Here is a 26,047-nt window from a genome sequence, read left to right as displayed (position 1 = left end):
GGTGCCACAGGTACGGAGTCTAGAATATGAGTCCCATGGAACAGTTGATGTGATGAATCTGAGGTGTACAGCTGCTGATCTGTGTACAGCCTCGAAGTTGACCCTGATTCCTGTCCTGTATCACCAAAGTTACTTCTTGCTCCTCCCTTGGTGCCTGGACCATGACCATGGACACAATCTTGGCCACCATGTGTTCTGGGGAAGAGGACAGGAGATCGAGAGGGTGAGTAATAAAAATCGTTACTCTGCTTTTGCAGCCAGTTTCGCGTAGACAAACGCCCAGCCTGGAGCGAGGTCAGCACTCTGCACAGACCAGCTGGCCTACAGAGTGAGATAGTGGTGGCTGAAGGAGATGTGATGGGCAGGTACACAGTTGCCTGGGATATGATGGCACTGTTACACCTGTTTGTGTGAATATAGCAATGGAGCATCCAGTGGATTGGGCCTTACCTTGCTGCCCTCCACATGGCTCGTTTCTCAGCCTCCAGAGCCCGTCGTTCCGCAGGAGACAGCTCCTTGTCCCGGCCCATAGGAAGGTCTGGACTCTGCACCCGTAGCCTTTCCTGATACCGTCGTTCTGCCTTTGCAGTCCGGATGGGGGCTGCACGCTCTGGAAATGCTGGAGACAACCTGTTAGAGACAAGGAACAGGCGACATGCAGCGTTACAGCAATGTGTGCACATACAGCATGACTGTGACATGGTCACATGTGGTATTACAGCAAAGCGTGCACATAGGCAGCACGGTGGCACAGTGGTTAGCACTGTTGCTTCACATCTCCAGGGTCCCCGGTTCGATTCCCGGCTTGGGTCACTGTCTGTGCGGAGTCTGCACGTCCTTCCCATGTCTGCGTTTTCCTCCGGGTGCTCTGGTTTCCTCCCACAAGTTCCGAAAGACGTGCTGTTGGGTGAATTGGACCTTCTGAATTCTCCCTCTGTACCCGAACAGGAGCCGGAGTGTGGCGACTAGGGGCTTTTCATAGTAACCTCATTGCAGTGTTAATGTAAGCCTACTTGATTATTATGACATGCAGCTCAATAATGTGCGTACACAGTGTTACCGCGACGTGTCCATGTCCAGCGTTACCGTGACATGCTCATTATCGTGGCCCTCGCTCACGCGTTACCGCAACATGTTCATGTGCAGCATTACCGCTCCGCGTGTACATGCAACGTTTTTGCGATGTGCTCACCAACATAGCGTGACATGCACACACACACTGCGAGGATGCATGCACACGCTGCATTACTGAGACGTGTGTACATGCAGCATTAGAGTAACGCTCGCACACACAGTATCACCAGGACGTGCACATGCTGCGTAACAGTGACACATGCAGCACTAATGCAATGCATGCAAAGCACTCGGAATTCTCTTACCCAGTTAGTGAATTTTGACGTGGTTCTTCAATTGCTATTCTGTCCCTTACCACTGGTTTCTGTTCTCCCCGAATATCAACTTGGGAACCACTGTGAGACAGAAAGAAGTTTTAATTTCACGGTGGTGTGTACCCACCTATCCCGGGGGCATCAGCCCACCAGCAGTATTGCTGTAACCCCAACAGCAGTATCGCTGTAACCCCATCAGGAGTATTACTGTAACCCCATCAGGAGTATTACTGTAACCCCATCAGCAGTATTGCTGTAACCCCATCAACAGTATCACTGTAACCCCATCAGCAGTATTACTGTAACCCCATCAGCAGTATTGCTGTAACCCCATCAACAGTATCACTGTAACCCCATCAGCAGTATCACTGTAACCCCATCAGCAGTATTACTGTAACTCCACCAGCAATATTACTGTAACCCCAACAGCAGTATTGCTGTAACCCCATCAGCAGTATCGCTGTAACCCCATCAGGAGTATTACTGTAACCCCATCAGCAGTATTGCTGTAACCCCATCAACAGTATCACTGTAACCCCATCAGCAGTATCACTGTAACCCCATCAGCAGTATTACTGTAACTCCACCAGCAATATTACTGTAACCCCATCAGGAGTATTACTGTAACCCTACCAGCAGTATTACTGTAACCCCATCAGGAGTATTACTGTAACCCAATCAGCAGTATCACTGTAACCCTACCAGCAGTATTACTGTAACCCCATCAGCAGTATTACTGTAACCCCATCAGCAGTATCACTGTAACCCCATCAGCAGTATCACTGTAACCCTACCAGCAGTATTACTGTAACCCCATCAGCAGTATCACTGTAACCCCATCAGCAGTATCACTGTAACCCTACCAGCAGTATTACTGAAACCCCATCAGCAGTATTACTGTAACCCCATCAACAGTATCACTGTAACCCCATCAGGAGTATTACTGTAACCCCATCAGCAGTATTACTGTAACCCCATCAACAGTATCACTGTAACCCCATCAGGAGTATTACTGTAACCCCATGAGCAGTATTGCTGTAACCCCATCAGCAGTATTACTGTAACCCCATCAGCAGTATTACTGTAATCCCATCAGCAGTATCACTGTAACCCCAACAGTAGTATCACTGTAACCGCATCAGCAGTATTACTGTAACCCCATCTGCGGTATTACTGTAACCCCATCAGCAGTATTACTGTAACCCCAACAGCAGCATCACTGTAACCCCATCAGCAGTATCACTGTAACCCCAACAGTAGTATCACTGTAACCGCATCAGCAGTATTACTGTAACCCCATCAGCAGTATTACTGTAACCCCATCAGCAGTATTACTGTAATCCCATCAGCAGTATCACTGTAACCCCAACAGTAGTATCACTGTAACCGCATCAGCGGTATTACTGTAACCCCATCTGCGGTATTACTGTAACCCCATCAGCAGTATTACTGTAACCCCAACAGCAGTATCACTGTAACCCCATCAGCAGTATCACTGTAAGCCTACCAGCAGTATTACTGTAACCCCATCAGCAGTATTACTGTAACCCCATCTGAGATATTACTGCAACCCCACCAGCAGTATTACTGTAACCCCATCAGCAGTATTATTGTAACCCCATCAGCAGTATCACTGTAACCCCATCAGTAGTATCGCTGTAACCCCATCAGCAGTATTACTGTAATCCCATTAGCAGTATTACTGTAACCCCATCAGCAGTATTACTGTAACCATTACAGAGACCTGGTTGAGGGAAGGGCAGGTTTGGCAGCTAAACGTTCCAGGATTGAGATGTTTCAGGCGGGATAGAGGGGGATGTAAAAGGGGAGGTGGAGTTGCGCTACTTGTTCGGGAGAATATCACAGCTGTACTGCGGGAGGACATCTCAGAGGGCAGTGAGGCTATATGGGTAGAGATCAGGAATAAGAAGGGTGCAGTCACAATGTTGGGGGTTTACTACAGGCCTCCCAACAGCCAGCGGGAGATAGAGGAGCAGATAGGTAGACAAATTTTGGAAAAGAGTAAAAACAACAGGGTTGTTGTGATGGGAGACTTCAACTTCCCCAATATTGACTGGGACTCACTTAGTGCCAGTGGCTTAGACGGGGCGGAGTTTGTAAGGAGCATCCAGGAGGGCCTCTTAAAACAATATGTAGACAGTCGAACTCGGGAAGGGGCGGTACTGGACCTGGTATTGGGGAATGAGCCTGGCCAGGTGGTAGAAGTTTCAGTAGGGGATCATTTCGGGAACAGAGACCACAATTCAGTAAGTTTTAAAGTGCTGGTGGACAAGGATAAGAGTGGTCCGAGGGTGAATGTGCTAAATTGGGGGAAGGCTAATTATAACAATATTAGGCGGGAACTGAAGAACCTAGATTGGGGGCGGATGTTTGAGGGCAAATCAACATCTGACATGTGCGAGGTTTTCAAGTGTCAGTTGAAAGGAATTCAGGACCGGGATGTTCCTGTGAGGAAGAAGGATAAATACGGCAATTTTCAGGAACCTTGGATAATGAGAGATATTGTAGGCCTCGTCAAAAAGAAAAAGGAGGCATTTGTCAGGGCTGGAAGGCTGGGAACAGACGAAGCCTGCGTGGAATATAAGGACAGTACGAAGCAGCGCTCCGAAAGCTAGTGACATCGAAACAAACCTGTTGGACTTTAACCTGGTGTTGTAAGACTTCGTACTGTGCTCACCCCAGTCCAACGCCGGCATCTCCACATCAGGAATATAAGGAAAGTAGGAAGGAACTTAAGCAAGGAGTCAGGAGGGCTAGAAGGGGTCACGAAAAGTAATTAGCAAATCGGATTAAGGAAAACCCCAAGGCGTTTTAACACGTACATAAAAAGCAAGAGGGTAGCCAGGGAAAGGGTTGGCCCACTGAAGGATAGGCAAGGGAATCTATGTGTGGAGCCAGAGGAAATGGGCGAGGTACTAAATGAATACTTTGCATCAGTATTCACCAAAGAGAAGGAATTGGTAGATGTTGAGTCTGGAGAAGGGTGTGTAGATAGCCTGGGTCACATTGAGATCCAAAAAGATGAGGTATTAAGGTAGATAAGTCCCCAGGGCCTGATGGGATCTACCCCAGAATACTGAAGGAGGCTGGAGAGGAAATTGCTGAGGCCTTGACAGAAATCTTTGGATCCTCACTGTCTTCAGGTGATGTCCCGGAGGACTGGAGAATAGCCAATGTTGTTCCTCTGTTTGAGAAGGGTAGCAAGGATAATCCAGGGAACTACAGGCCGGTGAGCCTTACTTCAGTGGTAGGGAAATTACTGGAGAGAATTCTTCGAGACAGGATCTACTCCCATTTGGAAGCAAATGGACGTATTAGTGAGAGGCAGCACGGTTTTGTGAAGGGAAGGTCGTGTCTCACTAACTTGATAGAGTTTTTCGAGGAGGTCACTAAGATGATTGATGCAGGTAGGGCAGTGGGTGTTGTCGATATGGACTTCAGTAAGGCCTTTGACAAGGTCCCTCATGGTGGACTGGTACAAAAGGTGAAGCCACACGGGATCAGGGGTGAGCTGGCAAGGTGGATACAGAACTGGCTAGGTCATAGAAGGCAGAGAGTAGCAATGGAAGGGTGCTTTTCTGATTGGAGGGCTGCAACCCCACCAGCAGTATTACTGTAACCCCATCAGCAGTATTACTGTAATCCCATCAGCAGTATCACTGTAACCCCAACAGTAGTATCACTGTAACCGCATCAGCGGTATTACTGTAACCCCATCTGCGGTATTACTGTAACCCCATCAGCAGTATTACTGTAACCCCAACAGCAGTATCACTGTAACCCCATCAGCAGTATCACTGTAAGCCTACCAGCAGTATTACTGTAACCCCATCAGCAGTATTACTGTAACCCCATCAGCAGTATCACTGTAATCCCATCAGCAGTATTACTGTAACCCCATCAGCAGTATTATTGTAATCCAATCAGCAATAATACTGTAACCCCATCAGCAGTATTACTGTAACCCCATCAGCAGTATTATTGTAATCCAATCAGCAATAATACTGTAACCCCATCAGCAGTATTACTGTAACCCCATCAGCAGTATTACTGTAACCCCATCAGCAGTATCACTGTAATCCCATCAGCAGTATTACTGTAACCCCATCAGCAGTATTACTGTAACCCCATCAGGAGTATTACTGTAACCCCATCAGCAGTATTACTGTAACCCCATCAGGAGTATTACTGTAACCCCATCAGCAGTCTCATCCTATTACAAATCCATTAGAACATACAGTGCAGAAGGAGGCCGTTCGGTCCATCGAGTCTGCACCAACCCACTTAAGCCCTCATTTCCACCCTATCCCCCGAACCCAATAACCCCTCCTAACCTTTTTTGGTCACGAAGGGCAATTTATCATGGCCAATCCACCTAACCTGCACGCCTTTGGACTGTGGGAAGAAACCAGAGCACCCGGAGGAAACCCACGCACACACGGGGAGAATGTAGAGACTCCGCACAGACAGTGACCCAGCCGGGAATCGAACCTGGGACCCTGGCGCTGTGAAGCCACAGTGCTAACCACTGTGCTATCGTGCTGCTGTGCAGTGGTGACTGCCGGCTGCTTCAAATTCAATATGATTACCGGGACAGGATGTGAAATTTGTTGCGGTTTGATTTCCGGGTTTGGAGTTTGTTGCTGCTGAACACACTCTACTTACCCCGTGCTTGGCAATTCCTCACTCTTTCTGTCCACTCGCTCAATTTTGTATTCCACTCCTTCGATCACCACAGTGCCCTGACTGCTTATATCAGCAATACGTTTGTCTTCATCTTCATCCTCCTCCTCCTCATCCAGTATCACATCCTGGGGTCTGTGCCTCATCTTGCGCTCTGGGACAGAAAAACAAGTTTCAGACGGCTGTGGAGAGATGGGGAGGCAGCAGCACGGTGCTATTATCCCTGAACTATTCATCCAGAGTCTGGTCCGCTCGTGTGTACCTCCAGACTCCAGCAATGAGGCCCAGCCAGCGATACCCACATCCCACCAATGAAAAAATGTTCCCTCATGAATTTTACTCCCATCTACTCTGCCTGATTGGAGATTCCCTCTCAATGTCACCAATCTGTCTCATCATCCCCAGGGGGGACGGCCAGGGGAGACGGCCAGGAGGGACGGCCAGGGGGGACGGCCAGGGGGGACGGCCAGGGGGGACGGCCAGGGGGGACGGCCAGGGGGGACGGCCAGGGGGAACGGCCAGGAGGACGGCCAGGGGAGGCGGCCAGGGGGGACGGCCAGGGGAGACGGCCAGGGGAGGCGGCCAGGGGAGACGGCCAGGGGAGACGGCCAGGGGGACGGCCAGGGGAGGCGGCCAGGGGGGACGGCCAGGGGGGACGGCCAGGGGGGACGGCCAGGGGGGACGGCCAGGGGAGACGGCCGGGGAGACGGCTAGGGGGGACGGCTAGGGGAGGCGGCCAGGGGAGGCGGCCAGGGGGGACGGCCAGGGGGGACGGCCAGGGGGGACGGCCAGGGGGGACGGCCAGGGGGGACGGCCAGGGGGGCCGGCCAGGGGGGATGGCCAGGGGTGCGGCCAGGGGGGACGGCCAGGGGAGACGGCCAGGGGGGCCGGCCAGGGGGGACGGCCAGGGGGGACGGCCAGGGGGGACGGCCAGGGGGGACGGCCAGGGGGGACGGCCAGGGGGGACGGCCAGGGGGGACGGCCAGGGGGGACGGCCAGGGGGGACGGCCAGGGGGGCCGGCCAGGGGGGACGGCCAGGGGCGACGGCCAGGGGAGACGGCCAGGGGGGACGGCCAGGGGGGACGGCCAGGGGGGACGGCCAGGGGGGACGGCCAGGGGGGACGGCCAGGGGGGCCGGCCAGGGGCGACGGCCAGGGGGGCCGGCCAGGTGGGACGGCCAGGGGAGGCGGCCAGGGGGGACGGCCAGGGGGACGGCCAGGGGAGACGGCCAGGGGAGACGGCCAGGGGGGACGGCCAGGGGGGACGGCCAGGGGAGGCGGCCAGGGGAGACGGCCAGGGGAGACGGCCAGGGGGTGCGGCCAGGGGGGACGGCCAGGGGGGACGGCCAGGGGGGACGGCCAGGGGAGACGGCCAGGGGAGACGGCCAGGGGGGACGGCCAGGGGAGGCGGCCAGGGGGGACGGCCAGGGGAGGCGGCCAGGGGAGGCGGCCAGGGGGGACCGCCAGGGGGGACGGCCAGGGGGGACGGCCAGGGGGGACGGCCAGGGGGGACGGCCAGGGGGGACGGCCAGGGGGGACGGCCAGGGGGGACGGCCAGGGGGGCCGGCCAGGGGTGCGGCCAGGGGGGACGGCCAGGGGAGACGGCCAGGGGGGCGGCCAGGGGAGACGGCCAGGGGGGCGGCCAGGGGAGACGGCCAGGGGAGGCGGCCAGGGGGGACGGCCAGGGGGGACGGCCAGGGGGGACGGCCAGGGGGGACGGCCAGGGGGGACGGCCAGGGGGGACGGCCAGGGGGGACGGCCAGGGGGGACGGCCAGGGGGGACGGCCAGGGGAGACGGCCAGGGGGGACGGCCAGGGGGGACGGCCAGGGGAGACGGCCAGGGGAGACGGCCAGGGGAGACGGCCAGGGGGTGCGGCCAGGGGAGACGGCCAGGGGAGACGGCCAGGGGGGACGGCCAGGGGGGACGGCCAGGGGAGACGGCCAGGGGAGACGGCCAGGGGAGACGGCCAGGGGAGACGGCCAGGGGTACAGCCAGGGCTGACTGTACATCAGACTATTTTGGCTGATGAGTGGCCAGTGGGTACGGGCAGGGGGTACGGCCAGGGGGTACGGCCAGGGGTGACTGTACATCAGACTATTTTGACTGATGAGTGCAAACCTTGAGGCTGATTTTTGTTGCAAACTTAAGACTGAAGCTGCTTTGATTGGTTTTCTCTCAGCCAAGAATCCCATGTGGAAACCAGGACCGATGTTCAAACTGTTCCTGCTGCTACCATTGTGTCAAAAACTCAGGCTGCTATGGGCATTGCGGAGTTACAGGAGGATGAAGGTCTACACTCCGCACACACAACAATGGTCTCCGCCGGGGCCCTGACCTGTCACCAACACTGCTCGACATCAATATAATCGACATGCTGTGGTACTGAAAGCTGTCCGAGAAGATACACACAGGCCCGGGACAGAAACTGCCACGACAACCTGGCCCTGGCTGAATCAATACTGACCATCCCCAAGAGCATCAAGTCAACACGTAAACCCGTTATCGCTCTACGGACTCGGTGACTACCCACTCGCCTTCACACAAAAGAACAAGACCATGCTGTGAATACGGAATTAATTCCCAGACACAGGTCATCAACTTTGCAACAGGGCGAAGGACAGACAAATGAAGCAGAAGACTCCAGAATGGACTGTTTGCTGGTCAGGCGAGGGTGTTTCAGAGTCTTGATTGAATCTCCCTGGATATACAGGCGTTTCCTGTTTTCCTCAATAACAAGTTGGGGTCTGGATGGAACAAAGGCCAGTTTCCCTCTGACTCAATGCTGGCAGGTCAGGATAAAGAATCGGCGTTGAAGTCTGACGACCCTGACCTAAATAAGAAATCCAGGTACCCGATCTTCCTGCCAAAGGCATTTTTTAGAGAGATTGAAGGGATGATTACCTCGTTCATATGGGGAGGGAAGGTTGCCAGAATTTAAAAGGTGCTACTACAGAGGGAAGGCAGGCAGGGGGTTTGGGTCTTCCGAACCTGGTGCATTATTACTGGGCTGCAAATGTGGAGAAGGTGCGGAGCTGGGTCAGAGGGGTTGACTCCCAATGGGTCAGAATGGAGGAGAGTTTGGGTAGGGGGTCGGGATTGAAGGCGTTAGCGACAGCGCCACTCCCGACGGCCCCGGGGAGATACTCAGGGAGTTCGGTAGTAATACCTTCGTTGAGAATTTGGGGGCAGTTACGACAGCACTTCAGGTTGGGGGCAGGGTCAAGGGAAATGCCGATTCGAGGGAACCATAGATTTGAGCCAGGGAAGTGGGATGGAAGTTTTCAGAGATGGGAGGAGAAAGGAATTAGGACACTAAAAGATTTATTTCCTGGGGGTCGTTTTGGGGGATTGAAGGAGCTGGGAGCGATGTATGGGCTGGAGTGGGGGAAATATTGAGATACATGTAGGTGCGAGACTTTGCCAGAAAGGAGATACAGAGCTTCCCAGTAGAGCCGGCCTCCACATTGCTGGAGGAGGTGCTGGCGACAGGGGGACTGGAGAAGGGGGTAGCATCGGCGGTTTACGGGGCTATTTTTGAGGAGGAGAAGGCGCCGCTAGAAGCGATCAAGGGAAAGTGGGAGGAAGAGTTGGGAGAGGGTATGGAGGAGGGGTTCTGGTGTGAGGTGCTCCGGAGGGTGAACGTCTCCACCTCGTGTGCGAGGTAGGGGCTGATACAGCTGAAGGTGGTGTATAGAGCGCACCTCACAAGGGCGAGGATGAGCCGGCTCTTTGAGGGGGTAGAAGATGGGAGGGTTGGGGGAGGGGGCCTGAGAGGGTTGGGGGGAGGGGGGCTCTGTGTTAATGGTGACTATGCGTGATTCCTGATTCCTTTTTGTCATTTGTTTATGTTAACATGCGGGCCAATGTCTGGGGTTTGGTGGGAGGATGGGATCGTTGTTATTGATGTGGGGATTGACATTACATTTGTGTCCGATTGTTGTACATTTGGGACAAAACGTGAAAAAAAAAGAAATCCAGGTACGACGTACGGAAAGCCATCATGGAAGCCAAAAGACAATACTGCATCAAACTAGAGTCCCATGCCAACGACACTAACCCACGACGACTACGGCAGGGCCTACACAAGATCACAGGCTATAAAGCAAGGCCAGGCGGAATCTCTGGGGCTGGAGCATCCCTACCCGATGATCTGAACAAGTTCTATGCCCGCTTTGAGCAGTCAGCCAATACATCAGTGCCACCTGCCTCCAATAGCCCTGGACACACCCATACCCACTAGGGGCTGGTTTAGCACAGGGCTAAATCGCTGGCTTTTAAAGCAGACCAAGGCAAGCCAGCAGCACGGTTCAATGCCCGTACCAGCCTCCCCGAACAGGTGCCGGAATGTGGCGACTAGGGGCTTTTCACAGTAACTTCATTTGAAGCCTACTTGTGACAATAAGCGATTTTCATTTTCATTTCACGTTACTGCAGTGATGTCAGAGTGTGGGTGCAGCTGAGCTCTGGCTCTGTTTTTTACTTTGAAAAAAGCTTGGGTGTGTCTGTGTCTTTTTGGTTTCATTTCAGTGTTGGAGCTGAAGCCAGACAGAGCAGGTGTACTGCTGTTCTCTCTGCCATGAAAGGACTATCTCTTGATCATTTGGTGAATTCAGAATTATAAATGTTCTGAGTAGTGACTTTAACCTGATGTGCTTCTGTTAAAGGTTATGTTTTTTGTAAGTCTTCTGGACGTTAAAAGGACAGCGTAAGCATTACTTAGTGTTGTATTCTTTGGGGGTTGTATTTGAATTGATGGTTGCTAAGATGTTCACTGTATGTTTCAAAAAGGTTAACTTGAGTTCACAGAATAAACATTGTTTTGCTTTAAAAAATACTTTTCCATTTCTGCTGTACCTCACCTGCAGAGTGGGCCGTGTGCTCACCATACCACAATCTATTAAAAGTTGTGGGTCAGGTGAACTCCATGATACACTTTGGGGTTCTCTAAACCCTGGCCCATAACAAATTGGGGGCTCGTCCGGGATAAAAGTCTATCTATTGGATTGGCTCAGTGAACTTAAAGACAGTGAGGGGTGAGCATATTGTGGTTGCTTTCAGGTATGGTATTTTAGTTTAAGTAGGGAGTGTGTTGTGGGCAATGGCTCTTTCAGAGGCTCAGACGTTTGTGGGGGTGGAGACTGTCACCCGGGCAGAGACTAAAAGCAGACTGTTAGATTTGGCCAAAATATTGCAGTTAACATTACCTGATAAAATGTGAAAAGATGAGGTAATTATGGCAGTGGCTAAGCATTTAAAGTTGTCTGAGATACAGTTTCACTCAATCGAAATGGCAGAAATCCAATTACAAATTAAACAAATGGAACATGAGAAAGAATTAAAGCGGCTTCAATACGAAAGAGATACAGAGGAAAAAGAAAGAGAGATACAGATCAGCGAAAAAGATAAAGAGAGAGAGTTTGAAATTTGGAGAATGGCCACGAAACATGACAGTCAGTTAAAATTGGCAGACGTAAAGGGAAATGTACAGTTGGATGATAGTGATGAGGATAATGAGAAAGAGCGTCATAGTCGAAGGCTTGGTGGGAATCTACTTAAATATAAGAACAAAAGAACATAAGAACTAGGAGCAGGAGTCGGCCATCTGACCCCTCGAGCCTGCTCCGCCATTCAATGAGATCATGGCTGATCTTTTGTGGACTCAGCTCCACTTTCCGGCCCGAACACCATAACCCTTAATCCCTTTATTCTTCAAAAAACTATCTATCTTTATCTTAAAAACATTCAATGAAGGAGCCTCTACTGCTTCACTGGGCAAGGAATTCCATAGATTCACAACCCTTTGGGTGAAGAAGTTCCTCCTAAACTCAGTCCTAAATCTACTTCCCCTTATTTTGAGGCTATGCCCCCTAGTTCTGCTTTCACCCGCCAGTGGAAATAACCTGCCCGCATCTATCCTATCTATTCCCTTCATAATCTTATATGTTTCTATAAGATCCCCCCCTCATCCTTCTAAATTCCAACGAGTACAGTCCCAGTCTACTCAACCTCTCCTCGTAATCCAACCCCTTCAGCTCTGGGATTAACCTAGTGAATCTCCTCTGCACACCCTCCAGTGCCAGTACGTCCTTTCTCAAGTAAGGAGACCAAAACTGAACACAATACTCCAGGTGTGGCCTCACAAACACCTTATACAATTGCAGCAGAACCTCCCTAGTATTAAACTCCATCCCTCGAGCAATGAAGGACAAAATTCCATTTGCCTTCTTAATCACCTGTTGCACCTGTAAACCAACTTTTTGCGACTCATGCACTAGCACACCCAGGTCTCTCTGCACAGCAGCACGTTTTAATATTTTATCATTGAAATAATAATCCCTTTTGCTGTTATTCCTACCAAAATGGATAACCTCACATTTGTCAACATTGTATTCCATCTGCCAGACCCTAGCCCATTCACTTAACCTATCCAAATCCCTCTGCAGACTTCCAGTATCCTCTGCACTTTTTGCTTTACCACTTATCTTAGTGTCGTCTGCAAACTTGGACACATTGCCCTTGGTCCCCAACTCCAAATCATCTATGTAAATTGTGAACAGTTGTGGGCCCAACACTGATCCCTGAGGGACACCACTAGCTACTGATTGCCAACCAGAGAAACACCCTTTAATCCCCACTCTTTGCTTTCTATTAATTAACCAATCCTCTATCCATGCTACTACTTTCCCCTTAATGCCGTGCATCTTTATCTTATGCAGCAACCTTTTGTGTGGCACCTTGTCAAAGGCTTTCTGGAAATCCAGATATACAACATCCATTGGCTCCCCGTTATCTACCGCACTGTTAATGTCCTCAAAAAATTCCACTAAATTAGTTAGGCACGACCTGCCCTTTATGAACCCCTGCTGCGTCTGCCCAATGGGACAATTTCCATCCAGATGCCTCGCTATTTCTTCCTTGATGATAGATTCCTACTACCGAAGTTAAGCTCACTGGCCTATAATTACCCGCTTTCTGCCTACCTCCTTTTTTAAACAGTGGTGTCACGTTTGCTAATTTCCAATCCGCCGGGACCACCCCAGAGTCTAGTGAATTTTGGTAAATTATCACTAGTGCATTTGCAATTTCCCTAGCCATCTCTTTCAGCGCTCTGGGATGCATTCCATCAGGTCCAGGAGACTTGTCTACCTTTAGCCCCATTAGCTTGCCCATCACTACCTCCTTGGTGATAACAATCCTCTCAAGGTCCTCACCTGTCATAGCCTCATTTCCATCAGTCACTGGCATGTTATTTGTGTCTTCCACTGTGAAGACCGACCCAAAAAACCTGTTCAGTTCCTCAGCCATTTCCTCATCTCCCATTATTAAACCTCCCTTCTCATCCTCAAAAGGACCAATATTTACCTTAGCCACTCTTTTTTGTTTTATGTATTTGTAGAAACTTTTACTATCTGTTTTTATATTCTGAGCAAGTTTACTCTCATAATCTATCTTACTCTTCTTTATAGCTTTTTTAGTAGCTTTCTGTTGCCCCTAAAGATTTCCCAGTCCTCTAGTCTCCCACTAATCTTTGCCACTTTGTATGTTTTTTCCTTCAATTTGATACTCTCCCTTATTTCCTTAGATATCCACGGTCGATTTTCCCTCTTTTTACCGTCCTTCCTTTTTGTTGGTATAAACCTTTGCTGAGCACTGTGAAAAATCACTTGGAAGGTTCTCCACTGTTCCTCAACTGTTTCACCATAAAGTCTTTGCTCCCAGTCTACCTTAGCTAGTTCTTCTCTCATCCCATTGTAATCTCCTTTGTTTAAGCACAAAACACTAGTGCTTGATTTTACCTTCTCACCCTCCATCTGTATTTTAAATTCCACCATATTGTGATCGCTCCTTCCGAGAGGATCCCTAACTATGAGATCCTGAATCAATCCTGTCTCATTACACAGGACCAGATCTAGGACCGCTTGTTCCCTCGTAGGTTCCATTACATACTGTTCGAGGAAACTATCGCGGATACATTCTATAAACTCCTCCTCAAGGCTGCCTTGACCGACCTGGTTAAACCAATCAACATGTAGATTAAAATCCCCCATGATAACTGCTGTACCATTTCTACATGCATCAGTTATTTCTTTGTTCATTGCCTGCCCCACCATAATGTTACTATTTGGTGGCCTATAATTACTCCTATCAGTGACTTTTCCGCCTTACTATTCCTGATTTCCACCCAAATGGATTCAACCTTATCCTCCATAGCACCGATGTCATCCCTTACTGTTGCCCGGATGTCATCCTTAAATAACAGAGCTACACCACCTCCCTTACCATCCACTCTGTCCTTGCGAAAAGTTTGATACCCTCGGATATTTAACTCCCAGCCGTGACCATCCTTTAACCATGTTTCAGTAATGGCCACTAAATCATAGTCATTCACGATGATTTACGCCATCAACTCATTTACCTTATTCCGAATACTACGAGCATTCAGGTAAAGTACACTTATGTTAGCTTTTTTACCTCTGTTCTGAATCTTAACACCTCGATCAGTAACCTCTCCTAAGTTATATTTCCTCTTAACCTTTCTCCTAATTTTCCTTGTCGTTGAACCCATATCTTCATGTAACAACCTGCCGCGTCGCTTACCATTAATGTTTTCACTTCCCGTTTTATTTCTTTTAGTATTCCTGGTCCTATTCACTGAGCTCCCCTCAGTCACTGTACCTTGTACTGTCGCCCTTTTTGATTTTTGACTATGGCTTCTCTGCCTTACACTTTCCCCCTTACTGCCTTTTATTTCTGTCCCTGTTTTACTACCTTCCAACTTCCTGCATCGGTTCCCATCCCCCTGCCACATTAGTTTAAACTCTCCCCAAAAGCTCTAGCAAACACCCCCCTATAGGACATCGGTTCCAGTCCTGCCCAGGTGCAGACCGTCCGGTTTGTACTGGTCCCACCTCCCCAGAACCGGTTCCAATGTCCCAGGAATTTGAATCCCTCCCTCTTGCACCATCTCTCGAGCCACGCATTCATCCTCTCTATCCTGAAAATCCTACTCTGACTAGCTCGTGGCACTGGTAGCAATCCTGAGATTACTACCTTTGAGGTCCTCCTTTTTAGTTTAACTCCTAGCTCCCTAAATTCAGCTTGTAGGACCTCGTCCCCTTTTTTACCTATATCATTGGTGCCTATGTGCACCACGACAGCTGGCTGTTCAGCCTCCCCCCCAGAATGTCCTGCAGCCGCTCCGAGACATCCTTGACCCTTGCACCAGGGAGGCAACATACCTTCCTGGAGTCTCGATTGCGTCCGCAGAACCGCCTGTCTATTCCCCTTACAATTGAGTCCCCTATCACTATAGCCCTGCCATTCTTCTTCCTGCCCAGCGGTGCAGCAGAGCCAGCCACGGTGCCATGAACCTGGCTGCTGCTGCCTTCTCCTGGTGAGCCATCTCCCTCAACAGTATCCAAAGCAGTATATCTGTTTTGCAGGGAGATGACCGCAGGGGACACCTGCACTGCCTTCCTAATCTTGCTCTGTCTTTTGGTCACCCATTTTCTATCTCCCTCAGTAATTTTCACCTGTGGTGTGACCAACTCGCTAAACGTGCTATCCACGACATCCTCAGCATCGCGGATGCTCCAAAGTGAGTCCATCCGCAGCTCCAGAGCCGTCAAGCGGTCTAACAGGAGCTGCAACTGGACACACTTCTTGCACGTGAAGGATCCAGGGACAGTGGACGTGTCCCTGAGCTCCCACATCACACACGAGGAGCATGACACGGGTCTGAGATCTCCTGCCATGTCTTAAACCTTCGGTTAACTTCAACAATTACAATTTACCAAAAAAATTAAATAAATAAATAAACAACGAAGAACAAAATAAATAATGTCCAAGCATTGCCAAGGTTTGACGAGAAGGAAGCGGAAGCCTTTTTCATTTCATTTGAGAAGGTAGCTAAACAAATGAAATGGCCACAGGACATGTGGGTATTACTGATTCAAACAAAGCTGGTAGGTAGAGCTGGTGAAGTGTTTGCATCACTACCGGAGGAGGTATCTGGAACGTATGAGGAGGTGAAGAAATCCATCTTAGGTGCATATGAGCTAGTGCCTGAAGCTGACACACACAGGTTTAGAAATTTAAGGAAAGAATTTGGTCAAACATACATGGAGTTTGAAAGGATCAAACAGAGTAATTTTGATAGGTGGATAAGGGCTTTGAAAATAGACCAAACGTATGAAGCTCTCAGCGAAATTATACTTTTGGAGGAGTTTAAAAATTCAATTCCTGATGTAGTGAGAACTCATGTGGAAGAACAGAGGGTTAAAATTGCGAGATGAGCAGCAGAAATGGCAGATGATTATGAATTAGTTCATAAATCAAAGCTTGGTTTCCGACATCAGTTTCAGTCTGTGAGGGATAGATACTGGGGACATGAGAAATACCCAAGTGGTAAAGGTAAAGGTGATCTGATGGGAGACAATAAAGAGAGAGTACCTCAGATTAAAAAAGAAATCCAGGAGGGTGGAAAAGAAATGAAAAGTTTCAAATGTTTTCACTGCAATAAACTAGGCAATGTAAAGTCACAGTGTTGGTGGTTGAAGAAAAGCACTGGGAAGGCTGATGTGGTAAAACAGGATAAGGCAGTGGGGTTTGTTGAGTGGTAAAGGAAAGCCCAAGGGAAACGAAGGAGGTGCAAACGATTGTACAGCCTGATCAAGAGGTGATTGATAAAAAGGTGCCAGATCTCTTTAAAGAATTTACTTATGTGGGTAAAGTTTACTCATGTGTATCAGGAGGAGCAGGTAAAAAAGTCACACTTTTAAGAGATACAGGGGCTAGTCAATCTTTAATGGTAAGAGATGAGGAATTATGTAGTTTGGGAAGAATGTTGCCGGAAAAGGACGTGATATGTGGAATTCAGGGTGAGAAGAGTCGTGTTCCATTATAGAAGGTAAGGTTGGAAAGTCCAGTGAAGAGTGGTGAAGTGGTAATAGGAGTAATAGAGGAACTATCTTGTCCAGGAATACAGTTTATCTTGGGTAATGATATAGCTAGATCGCAGGTGGGAGTGATGCCTACTTTGGTTGATAAGCCAGTGGAAAATCAGACAACTGAAGTGTTGAAGGACGAATATCCTGGGATTTTTCCGTATTGTGTATTAACAAGGTTGCAAAGTCACAGGTTAAGACAAGAGGAGAAATCAAAGAGTGAAGATGAAGTTGAAGTGCAATTATCAGAAACGATTTTTGATCAGATGGTTGAAAAAGAACAAGAACAGGTGGAGAATGAGGCGGATATTTTCAGTTCAGGAAAATTGGCGGAGTTACAACAGAAAGATGTAGAAATAAAACGGATGTATCGGAAAGCATGCACGGAAGAGGAATCTGAGAGTATACCAGAGTGTTGTTACCGTAAAAGTGATGTCTTGATGAGAAAATGGAGACCTTTACATATGCATGCGGATGAAAAGTGGGCAGAAGTTCATCAAGTAGTATTGCCGATAGGGTATAGAAAGGAGGTGTTGCGAGTTGCACATGAGGTACCAGTGGGAGGTCATTTGGGAATAAGGAAAACTCAAGATAAAATACAAAAACATTTTTATTGGCCTGGACTACATAAAGATATTGTTAAATTTTGTCAATCATGTCACACATGTCATGTGATAGGGAAACCTCAAGCAGTGATAAAACTAGCGCCCTTAATACCCATTCCAGCATTTGAGGAAACTTTTACAAGGGTCCTAATCGATTGCGTAGGACCGCTTCCTAAAACAAAAAGTGGGAATCAATATCTTTTGACGATAATGGATGTGTCTACTATGTTTCCAGAGACCATTCCAGTATGTAATATTACAGCTAAAAGAATTGTGGAGGAGTTACTTAAATTCTTTACTAGATATTTGTATTAGTGAGAGGCAACACGGTTTTGTGAAGGGGAGGTCGTGTCTCACTAACTTGATAGAGTTTTTCGAGGAGGTCACTAAGATGATTGATGCAGGTAGGGCAGTAGATGTTGTCTATATGGACTTCAGTAAGGCCTTTGACAAGGTCCCTCATGGTAGACTAGTACAAAAGGTGAAGTCACACGGGATCAGGGGTGAGCTGGCAAGGTGGATACAGAACTGGTTAGGCCATAGAAGGCAGAGAGTAGCAATGGAGGGATGCTTTTCTAATTGGAGGGCTGTGACCAGTGGTGTTCCACAGGGATCAGTGCTGGGACCTTTGCTCTTTGTAGTATATATATATATAAATGATTTGGAGGAAAATGTAACTGGTCTGATTAGTAAGTTTGCAGACGACACAAAGGTTGGTAGAATTGCGGATAGCGATGAGGACTGTCTGAGGATACAGCAGGATTTAGATTGTCTGGAGACTTGGGCGGAGAGATGGCAGATGGAGTTTAATCCGGACAAATGTGAGGTAATGCATTTTGGAAGGTCTAATGCAGGTAGGGAATATACAGTGAATGGTAGAACCCTCAAGAGTATTGAAAGTCAAAGAGATCTAGGAGTACAGGTCCATAGGTCATTGAAAGGGGCAACACAGGTGGAGAAGGTAGTCAAGAAGGCATACGGCATGCTTGCCTTCATTGGCCGGGGCATTGAGTATAAGAATTGGCAAGTCATGTTGCAGCTGTATAGAACCTTAGTTAGGCCACACTTGGAGTGTCGTGTTCAATTCTGGTCGCCACACTACCAGAAGGATGTGGAGGCTTTAGAGAGGGTGCAGAAGAGATTTACCAGAATGTTGCCTGGTATGGAGGGCATTAGCTATGAGGAGCGATTGAATAAACTCGGTTTGTTCTCACTGGAACGAAGGAGGTTGAGGGGCGACCTGATAGAGGTATACAAAATTATGAGGGGCATAGACAGAGTGGATAGTCAGAGGCTTTTCCCCAGGGTAGAGGGGTCAATTACTAGGGGGCATAGGTTTAAGCTGAGAGGGGCAAGGTTGAGAGTAGATGTACGAGGCAAGTTTTTTACGCAGAGGGTAGTGGGTGCCTGGAACTCGCTACCGGAGGAGGTAGTGGAAGCAGGGACGATAGGGACATTTAAGGGGCATCTTGACAAATATATGAATAGGATGGGAATAGAAGGATACGGACCCAGGAAGTGTAGAAGATTGTAGTTTAGTCGGGCAGCATGGTCGGCACGGGCTTGGAGGGCCGAAGGGCCTGTTCCTGTGCTGTACATTTCTTTGTTCTTTGTTCTTGTATATGGACGACCCACAGAAATACAATTGGATCAAGGATCAAATTTTACCTCAAAGTTATTCAAAGAAGTTATGGATAGTTTAGGAATAAAACAATTTAAATCAACTGCGTACCATCCAGAATCACAGGGAGGGTTAGAAAGGTGGCATCAGACATTAAAGACAATGTTGAGGCCGTATTGTCAAGATTATCCAGAGGATTGGGATAAAGGAATCCCATTCGTATTGTTTGCAATTAGGGATGCACCTAATGAGTCTACCAAATTTAGTCCTTTTGAACTAATTTTTGGTCATGAGGTAAGAGGACCACTTCAATTGATTCAGGAAAAATTGGTGGGTGAGAAATCGGAAATTACATTATTGGATTACGTGTCAAATTTTGGGGAATGATTAAATAGAGCAGGTAAATTGGCTAGACAACATTTGAAAGTTGCACAAAATGTGACGAAACGGTCAGCGGACAAGAAATCCAAAGTTCATAGCTTTGCCAGTGGGGATAAAGTTTTAGTGTTGTTACCAGTGGTAGGTGAACCTTTAAAAGCTCAGTTTTGTGGACCTTATCAGATTGAAAGGAAATTAAGTGAGGTGAATTATGTGGTAAAAACGCCAGACAGAAGGAAGACTCACCGAGTGTGTCGTGTGAATCTGCTTAAAAGGTACTTTGAAAGGGAAGGAGAGAAAAAGGAGGTTTTAATGATTCTAACTCGAAGTGACGAACCAAATCCAGATGACTGTGAATTTGACATACCTCAAATTAAATTGGAAAATGAGGATGTTCTTAAAAATTAGGATAAATTGTTGAGTTATCTTCCAGAGGAAAAACAGACTGACCTGAAATAGTTATTGATATCACATGGGCAAGTTTGCAGAGATAAATTGGGAAGTACTAAAATGGCTACACATGATGTAGATGTGGGAAATGCTGTTCCAATCAAACAACATCCATATTGATTTCACCCTTTAAAATTGTCACAGGTTAACAAAGAGATTGAGAGTATGCTTAAAAATGGCATAATTGAAGTGGGTTGCAGCCAATGGAGCTCACCCATAGTGATGGTACCTAAACCAGACGGTTTGGACTATAGTGTGTGGACTATAGAAAAGTTAATGCAGTTACAAGAACGGACTCTTAGCCTATCCCACGTTTGGAGGGTTGCATTGAGAAAGTGGGACAATCAGCTTCTATTTCCAAACTGGATTTACTTAAAGGTTACTGGCTGGTACCTTTATCCGAAAGGGCGAAAGAGATTTCAGTTTTTGTGACTCCAGATGGTATAGACCAATTCAAAGTTATGCCATTTGGCATGAAAAACGCCCCAGCCACATTTCAACGGTTAACTAACAAAGTTGTTTCAGGATTACCCAATTGTGCGGTATATATCGACGATCTGGTAATTTTCAGCCAGACATGGAAAGAACATTTGAAACATCTGATGGAGTTATTCCATCGACTTCAGGAGGTGGGTTTGGTGGTAAACCTAGCCAGAAGTGGTTTTGGAAAAGCCCAAGTCACTTTCCTTGAGGAGTTTCCGATACCCTCGAGACGAAGGGAAATAATGTGATTTCTTGGCATGAGTGGATTTGATCGAACATTTGTGCAAATGTTTTGTAGCGTGATTGCTTCACTGACGGACTTGCTGAAGAAACGTCAAAAATGTCAGTGGACAGCGGACTTTCAACAGGCATTTGACAGCCTGAAAGCTGTGATAACCGATGTTCCTGTGTTGGAGAATTACAAGGGACTCTGTGATCAGATTGAACTAAAGTATCTGACATTAAAGAGAAATGCCGAGGGGTAGAGAAATGAACGGATTGTGCAGAGACCTTCTTGTTCAAAGAGACTGTCAATCAAAAAGGATTTCAGTTGGAGGAAGAACAACAAAAAGAAATGGACTATATTATTGCACCTGTTTGCGTGTTGTTTTTGAAACAAAAAAGTATATTTACTGTATGCATTTCTTAAAGGATAGTGAGAAGGTGAAAAATGAAACCATCATGAAGTTGATGTTTTTTTTTTCTTGGGGGGGGGGGGTGTCATGAGAATGTCACTTTGAGAAATGTTTGGCTGCTGATGTTACTGCAGTGATGTCAGAGTGTGGGTGGAGCTGAGCTCTAGCTCTGCTTTTTAGTTTCACTTTGAGAAAAGCTTGGGTGTGTCTGTGTTTTTTGGGTTCCGTTTTTCAGTGTTGGAGCTGAAGCCAGACAAAGCAGGTGTACTGCTGTTCTCTCTGCCATGAAATACATTTGGTGAATTCAGAATGATAAATGTTCTGAGTAATGACTTTAACCTGATGTGCTTCTGTTAAAGGTTATGTTTTCTGTATGCCTTCTGGATGTTAAAAGAACAGCGTAAGCATTACTTAGTGTTGTATTCTTTGGGCGTTGTATTTGAATTAATGGTTGCTAAGATGTTCACTGTATGTTTTAAAAAAGGTTAACTTGAGTTCAGAGAATAAACATTATTTTTTCAAAGCAAAACACTTGTCCATTTCTGCTGTACCACACCTGTAGAGTGGGCCGTGTGCTCCCCATACCACAATCTATTAAACATTGTGGGTCAGGTGAACTGCATGATACTCTTTGGGGTTCTCTAAACCCTGGCCCATAATACTTCATTGAAGCCTACTTGTGAGAATAAGTAATTATTATTACACGGACAATATTGCCATAATAACTCAGGAAAACTCTGTCCGGGATATGGAAATCACCCTAAACACTGACATGTCAACAATGGCTGAACATTTCTGCAAACAGAGATTGCAACCAAATCCAGCCGAGTCCATTGTCTTTGCGTGTTCCACCTTAAATTTCACAAGACACACAACATCCTAAATGTCACATTCAGGGGAGAAAACGGACAGCATGACCAGCCTCGCACCTATCTTAGATTCACCCTCAACAGCTCCCAAACTCATTCCACCTCAGAAAGACAATCAAAAACAGGGTCAAGTGGGGGCGGCACATGGCAAGCATTGCTTTTTTTAAATGTATTTCGAGTACCCAATTCATTTTTTCCAATTAAGAGGCAATTTAGCGTGGCCAATCCACCTCCCCTGCACAACTTTGGGTTGTGGGGGCGAAACCCACGCAGACACGGGGAGAATGTGCAAACTCCACACAGACAGTGACCCGGAGCCGGGATCGAACCTGGGACCTCGGCGCCGTGAGGCAGCAGTGCTAACTACTGCGCCACCGTGCTGCCCTGTGGTTAGCACTGCTGCCTCACGGCGCTGAGGATCCCGGCTCTGGGTCACTGTCCGTGTGGAGTTTGCACATTCTCCCCGTGTCTGCGTGGGTTTCACCCCCACAACCCAAAGATGGGGTTAGGTGGATTGGCCACGCTAAATTGCCCCTTAATTGGAAAAATAAATAATTGGGCTCTAAATTTTTTTAAAAACATGGTCAAGTGTAATATTTCCAAGTTTGCAGATGACACTAAGCTAGGTGGGAATGTGCGCTGTGAGGAAGATGCAAAGGAGCATCAAGAGAATTTGGACAGGCTTACTGAGTGGGTTTGAACATGGCAGATGGAATATAATGTGGAAAAATGTGAGCTTAGAATTAAGTTAATGACAACCATGAAACTATTGTTGATTGTCGTAAAAAACCCATCACTAATGGACTTTAGGGCAGGAAATCTGCTGTTCTGACCTGGTCTGGCCTACATGTGACTCCAGACCCACAGCAATGTGTTCGACACTTAAATGTCCTCAGGGATTGGCAATAAATGCTTGATCAAGTTAGTGAGGCACGACCTCCCCTTCACAAAACCATGCTGTCTATCGCTAATCAGTCCATTTGTTTCCAAATGGGTATAAATCCTGTCCCTGAGAATTCTCTCCAATAATTTACCTACCCCGACGTGAGGCTCACCGGCCTATAGTTTCCAGGATTACCCCTGCTACCTTTCTGAAACAGCGGTACCACATTAGCTATTCTCCAGTCCTCTGGGATCTCCCCTGTAGCCAATGAGGATACAAAGATGTCAGTCAAGGCCCCAGCAACTTCCTCCCTTGTTTCCCTCAGTATTCTTGGGTAAATCCCATCCGGCCCAGGAGACTTATCTACCTTAATATTTTACAGCATTGAGAGGCGATCTCACTGAAACCTACAAAATACTCAAAGGGATGGGAACCTGTGCAAAGAGGCAGAGGAGGGAGAAAAACAGACTAGAACAAAAGACAGAAAAGGGAAATAGAAAAGCGATTGGATGAGAAATGAAGATAATAGGAACTGGACAAGGAATGTGACAAACCTTTGTGCCGTAATGAGTGGAGCATTCGCATTAAAGCGGATGAACTAATCACAAAAATAGACGTGTGATAGAACATAGAACATACAATACAGAAGGAGGCCATTCGGCCTATCGAGTCTGCACCGACCCACTTAAGCCCTCACTTCCACCCTATCCCCGTAACCCAATAACCCCTCCTAACCTTTTTGAACACTAAGGGCAATTTAGCATGGCCAATCCACCTAACTTGCGCATCTTTGGACTGTGGGAGGAAACCCACGCAGACACGGGGAGAATGTGCAGACTTTGCACAGACAGTGACCCAGCAGGGAATCGAACCTTGGACCCTGGAGCTGTGAAGCCACTGTGCTAGCCACTGTGCTACCGTGTTGCCCGTGATATAATCGTGAATACGGAGACATGGCTGCAGGGTGACCAGAGATGGGAACTAAATGTCCAGGGGTATTCAGCATTTAGGAAGGACACACAGAAAGAAAATGACGGTGAGTTTGTATTGCTGATTAAAGAGGAAATGAACGGAATAGTGAGGAAGGATTTTAGCTCTGACAATGTGGAATCTGGATGGGTAGAGCGGAGAAACAGCAAGGGGGAGAATACATGAGTGAGGGTTGTATAAACTGAAGAGGGGATGGAGGGAACGGCATTAAACAGGAAGTTAAAGACACATGAGATGAAGGAACATCTATAATTATCCAAACATAGATTGGGCAAATTAAATTTGTCACAATACCGTAGAGAAGGAATTCCTGGAGTGTATGCAGGATGGTTTTATGGACCAATACATTGAGGAACCAACAAGGGAACGGGCCATCCTAGACTGCACACTGTGCAATGAGAACCAGGCTGATTCCAGGGGTGGCGGGACTGACGTACGAGGAGAGATTGACGAGGTTGGGATTGTTCTCGCTGGAGTTCAGAAGAATGAGGGAGGATCTCATAGAGACGTATAAACTTCTAACAGGACTGGACAGGGTAGATGCAGGGAAGATGTCACCAATGATGGGTGTGTCCAGAACCAGGGGCCACAGTCTGAGGATTCAGGGTAAACCATTTCGGACAGAGATAAGGAGACATTGCTTCACACAAAGAGTGGTGAGCCTGTGGAATTCATTACCACAGGAAGTAGTTGATGCTAAAACATTGAATATGTTCACGAGGCGGCTGGATATAGCACTTGGGGAGAATGGGATCAAAGGCTATGGGGAGAAAGCAGGATTAGGCTATTGAGTTGGATGATCAGCCATGATGGTGATGAATGGCGGAGCAGGCTCGAAGGGCCAAAAGGCCTCCTCCTGCTCCTATCCTCTATGTATCGATGTATAACGGAATCACTGGCAATTTAGTTGTGCGAGACCCCGTGGGGATGATCGACCATATTATGGATAGAATTTATCATCTAGGAGGAGAGTGAAGTAGTTGATTCTGAGACTCGGGTCCTGAATCTAAATAAAGCACGAAATGAGACTAATTGGCTCTCAATATTTGAATGTTTTTAAAGCAGAGGTGGACAGATTCTTGGTGACCAAGAGGGAATAGGTTATCGGGGGTACACGGGATGCAGGTTTCACATTACCATCAGATCAGCCACGAACACATGACATTGCGGAGCAGGTTGGAGAATGTGAATGGCAACCCCTGCTTCTTCTTCCTGTACTGGATAAACTGTCCAGACTGAAAGGTGACAAGGGGCCAGGACCGGGTGAGATGCAGCCAAGGATATTGGAGGAAGTGAGAATGGAAATTACAGGGGGCTGGCCTGAATCTTCATGTCTTCTCCAGACTCCGGGGAGGTACCAGAGGACTGGAGAATTGCAAACCCACACAATCCTTACAGTGCAGGAGGAGGCATTTGGCCCATCAAGTCTGTACCGCCCCTCTGAAAGAGCACTTGACCGAGGCCCATTCCCTGCCCCATTACTCTGTGCAGCGATCATGGCCAATCCACCTAACCTGCACATCTTTGGTCCTGTGGGAGGAAATCGGAGCACCCGGAGGAAACCCACGCCGACACGGGGAGAACGTGTAGGCTTCGCACAGACAGTGACCCAAGGCCAGAATAGAACCTGGGACCCTGTCACTGAGGCAGCCGTGCTAACCCCTGTGCCACAGTTGTTAGGCCCTTGTTCATAAAAGGATGAAAGTTGTAAGGATAGCTCCAGCAATTTCAGAACAGTCGCTTTAACTTAGCTGGTGGGGAGGTTTCTCAAAACAATTATGTGATGAATGTCAAAATTGTTATAGATTATACTTTCTATCTGTTGTAGTAATGTGTTTAAAAGCCTGGGTTAAGGTATATATTTGTTGCAGTAATATTATTAAAGAACCTAGGTTAAGGAACCCAGATTGTGTAACTAAGTAGTCGTAAAAGGTAAGGTAATGATTGATTCCAACCACTTTCAACCTTCCTCAGATAAGATGATCAAAACGGCACACAATACCCCTTTGGATTTCGGCGGCAGCGGTGCGCAGGGGCCTTCTAGGAGGTGAGTAGCGACTTTAAAACCACTTACCTTTACAGGAGCAGCCCTTTG

At 47.8% G+C, this 26,047-nt stretch overlaps 1 protein-coding gene across 1 annotated transcript in view; it reads right to left on the bottom strand.

The window, feature by feature from the left end:
- Positions 1-26,047, bottom strand: part of LOC140425665 (protein scribble homolog) — a gene marked incomplete at its 5' end in the record, with an annotated part of 1,618,068 nt that overhangs the window by 80,419 nt on the left and 1,511,602 nt on the right. Inside the window, 3 exon segments of the mRNA XM_072510160.1 lie at positions 451-630; positions 1,380-1,469; positions 6,075-6,246. Of these exon segments, the coding sequence (XP_072366261.1) occupies positions 451-630; positions 1,380-1,469; positions 6,075-6,246 (442 nt within the window).

This window comes from Scyliorhinus torazame, chromosome 6, assembly GCF_047496885.1.
Source record: "Scyliorhinus torazame isolate Kashiwa2021f chromosome 6, sScyTor2.1, whole genome shotgun sequence".
NCBI classification, from domain to species: Eukaryota; Metazoa; Chordata; class Chondrichthyes; order Carcharhiniformes; family Scyliorhinidae; genus Scyliorhinus; species Scyliorhinus torazame.
This window is presented reverse-complemented; position numbering and strand designations above follow the sequence as displayed.